Source organism: Sphaeroforma arctica (assembly GCF_001186125.1).
Source record: "Sphaeroforma arctica JP610 unplaced genomic scaffold supercont1.8, whole genome shotgun sequence".
Classification (NCBI taxonomy): domain Eukaryota; class Ichthyosporea; order Ichthyophonida; genus Sphaeroforma; species Sphaeroforma arctica.
In genome coordinates, this window is record NW_014040550.1 from 216,573 (window position 1) to 220,311 (window position 3,739).

Here is a 3,739-nt window from a genome sequence, read left to right on the forward strand (position 1 = left end):
ATTCAGCCGCACATACCTCTAACTTGGCTAACAATCCACGTTGACCATCTTGCTCCAAGATAGAAGCCAATTGCGCAGGCGTGAGTCTTTCAATCTTAACCATATTCAGTAGGGCATCAGGAAGGGGTATCTGGGCCGATAAGAGGTGCTTTGCACAGAAATCACCTCCAGTCTCCTATTCATTACATAGCAAATACAGATTGTGAGAATTTCACAAATCATTCATTGAATATGGAAATTATGTCTAATACAAGCCAGAGTACCACTCGGAAAGAAAATGTTTTTCGCCTCGTGACTGTGTACGAGAGCCCGTGCATGTCTGTGAGCGATATATACTACTGTCAGTTAGCATGATCCGGTCGTTTGTCGACCCGGCGTGTGTAGTGGTGAAGAATGAACTACGACTTCGCGGAAATACAAAACAGGCGCGTGAGAAGGATTGACGACTCAGAGCTATAAAAAGCTGAGATCAATTTGAAGATGCGTAAATTTTGTATATGATAGCAAGAAACAGTGGTGCAGTGCACGTATGCATATGGCCACTGTGACAGGTCCATGGATACACAAGCTGGATACAGTTTATAATGGGATTTTGTATTAAAACCATTGCACAGTCATTGTGGATTAGCGAGGTCTGAAAATGGCAGAACTACACATCGATATAGCATGTGTTTAAATACGAACTTCGCGCAAAACTAGAACAACTTGACAGTACACGTATTATACCCTGAACCTACATATGATCTATTCGGACGAACTATATAGATACACAGCCGACAAATGCTCTCCATGAACAGCGACCGCAAATTTACATGTATGTTGCTATATCGTTCGCAATCTGAACTAGTTTGCACTCGAGTACAGAAGCATACATCGGGGACGGTAATGTATTCGAATTGAGCCAAACGGGGATCCTCCCTCTTATCGGTGATGTCCGGCGCACACAACATCAGCGCAGCTGATTTGTTCTCACTCAAACTAGGTACATAGAGGGACAAGGAAGGCTATTCGATGAATGGCGTCACACTATAATAGATTAATTGTTATCCCTCGAAACTATCGACGTGAAGAGACTCGTCAAGGCTAGTTGTTAAATGGTGTGCACATTGAGACGAACTTTTATCGGTCAAAAAAAAATACACAGGGGCACACGAAAAATATTCAATAAAAAAAAATGATGTGTACACGAAATGAATTGTTATAAAGTCCCGTCAAGGCTATTCGATGAAGGGTGTGCACGATCAATTTAAATAAAACTCATCCATTTTTAAAGTACACAAAGTGATACACGAGCCGCTTTGGCAAATGATGTGCATATTCACAATGAGAGACAGGGAGAGTGAATGTTGCGCTCTGTGGTAGGTTGGTATGGCTACAACTACACGCCATCGAATAAGTGAGAATCAGTGAGAATCAGTGGAAACTTTGGGTCCTATTATGACAATAAGGTAAACAGCTAAGCAGACCTTGGCTCGGCAAATGCAATACGATATATATTTCCGCATACTAAATATTACGAATCCTGTACTATAGCATCCGCTGTCCCAAGTCTACATACTTCGATATATTCAAGTAGAAAGGCAAACTGTTGTATTCATTGTCCTCCAATGTAAATCCATGCGTCAGCAGTAGAATGCCATTCGGCAGATCGCCGTAGGAGATAAAAGCTTGTTCTCCTGTGAATGGATATGCGGTATCGCGGTTTGAATGGTTCTGAAGCTCCAATGGTATAGGAATGATAAATTCACTGCGCAAATAGAATGTGACGTATTTGAAAAGTTAAGGACTCAAATACTTGTTAGATACAATCATCCATGTGCGTGTTCCTGTATGGAGACTGTTCTAAGCACGCAAGAATAGCAACCACGCGGCCTTATATTACCTTCTTTGTAGTCCTTGGTAGCCCTGACCACCACATTTTCGCCTTCGATCTTGAAGCAATCGCCAGAAGGAACATCGGGTGAGTGATTGAACAGGTCAAACCATGGAGCCAGTATCTCTATGCGTTCACCATCGGGTTTGGTCATTTCGGCCATTCGTGACCAAAGAACAGAACGAGCCCAGAGATACGCATCCAAATCAATAGTGTACGCTTTGAGAATCTTTTCCACTTGTGGAATGGCACTTAGCTCCTCAAATTGCTGGTAGCAGGAGAGAGTTGGGAGGGATGTTCAGAATATTAGTGAGAAACAGCCTGTTCATACCAATTGTTGCACACAAAGCTGGCAAACAAGATTGCTATGTCCGAGAAGCTATCAGGTTTGCAATCGGGTGATTAAACTATGAGGAATGTCATGCTACCGACAGTATTCCTATCGCAAGAACGTGGACTTCAATCAACTAGCATGCATAACTGGTAAAGACGCGCTAGGACGCATACTCTAAAATCCGCACGAATCATAGTGTCTAAGCTGGACATGAACGCGTGTGCGTTCAGACGTATGTTGCGATTTGGAACAGGGGAGTACATGAACAGGGTAAATGACCATCCATATGATACCATACAAGCATATATCAGGTGATGTATGTAGTGTTACCTTGCAGGTATCTGCTCGAACCGATATGCTGATATCATGCCATGGTGAACCCTCCAAGGTAGCCAGCTCATCCTTGTCCCAGAAGATTGGCAAATCAAAATCTTTGGGTAGGCAGCTGATGTGCGCGGCTCTGGAGGAATCCCCACCTTTGTTTCGCTCGACTGTGAGTTATTGTAAAGCGCAAGCCAATAATGTGGAGATGTAATTATTTATCCAGGCATATCTCCTTCTCCAGTAGGACGAACACCTAGTACCTCCACAAGTACCCCGATCGTAAAGTTCTTACATTGTCGTAATAGCAGTTTATAGACATAAATATAATTTGTACTCGTTGCAGGGGAAGATCTTATACCGTTTACACCCCTGATATTCTTGAAACTTCGTGTATGTTATGTTTACAAATAGTAGGAATGCAATTTGTTCTCATCACATAAACATCACTTCGACATCATCTATTGACATTCCATTCACATAGCGCAGCAGCGAAATTGCCTGCACACGAATCCTCAGTTTTGCGTATATTGTGCATCCAATAGTGCACTTTATATATATCGTGGTATGCACTATAGTCTAGATATTGAGCGTTTGTAAGGCACACACTATTGTTAACGCTCGAGTATATACTCGATTCCAATCACGCATGTACAAGTTGTTTTTTAGGGAAAACATCTGCATGCCTAGTCCACCCACATATAGTTCGAATTGGTATCGTGTCTCACAGACTCTAATCCAATGGTAAGACACGCAGCATGCAGTACAATTTTCTAATACAATCGATGCTCTATGATACTATAATGAAACTCGCATGCGAACTAGTGATTTGAAATTTTCGACGACCACCGTATCGATTGCACTGCAAGCTCAATACAGCAACGAAAACAACGAGGACGCAAATCGTAGGCAGAGTGATGTCTTAAGGCTATGTGGCATTTGATACAACAACAACAACAGGTTGACGAACTATAGAACTCGGTTTTCTATCAGGGAAGCTGTAGATAGTATATAAGAAATATAATCTGCATCAATGACAATTGGCCATAGACAATACCACAAGCTACCTACCTAACAATCCTTTTTATAAAGGCCCTGGCATAAACTACATGGGCCTTCATACCAATCATCACAGAAAACAGCTGTGTATGACAGTGGAATGACTATGAACAGAATATATATATATATATAGTATATGTATATATACATAC

General features: G+C 41.8%; 1 protein-coding gene across 1 annotated transcript in view; it reads right to left on the reverse strand.

The window, feature by feature from the left end:
• The window catches only part of SARC_00311 (hypothetical protein), a 9,418-nt gene that overhangs the window by 5,141 nt on the left and 538 nt on the right, over window positions 1-3,739 (reverse strand). Inside the window, exons 2-6 of the mRNA XM_014306038.1 lie at window positions 2,538-2,698; window positions 1,883-2,141; window positions 1,559-1,676; window positions 873-978; window positions 17-175 (exon numbers count right to left, since the gene is read on the reverse strand). Of these exons, the coding sequence (XP_014161513.1) occupies window positions 17-175; window positions 873-978; window positions 1,559-1,676; window positions 1,883-2,141; window positions 2,538-2,698 (803 nt within the window). The remainder of the gene's footprint in view (window positions 1-16; window positions 176-872; window positions 979-1,558; window positions 1,677-1,882; window positions 2,142-2,537; window positions 2,699-3,739) is intronic.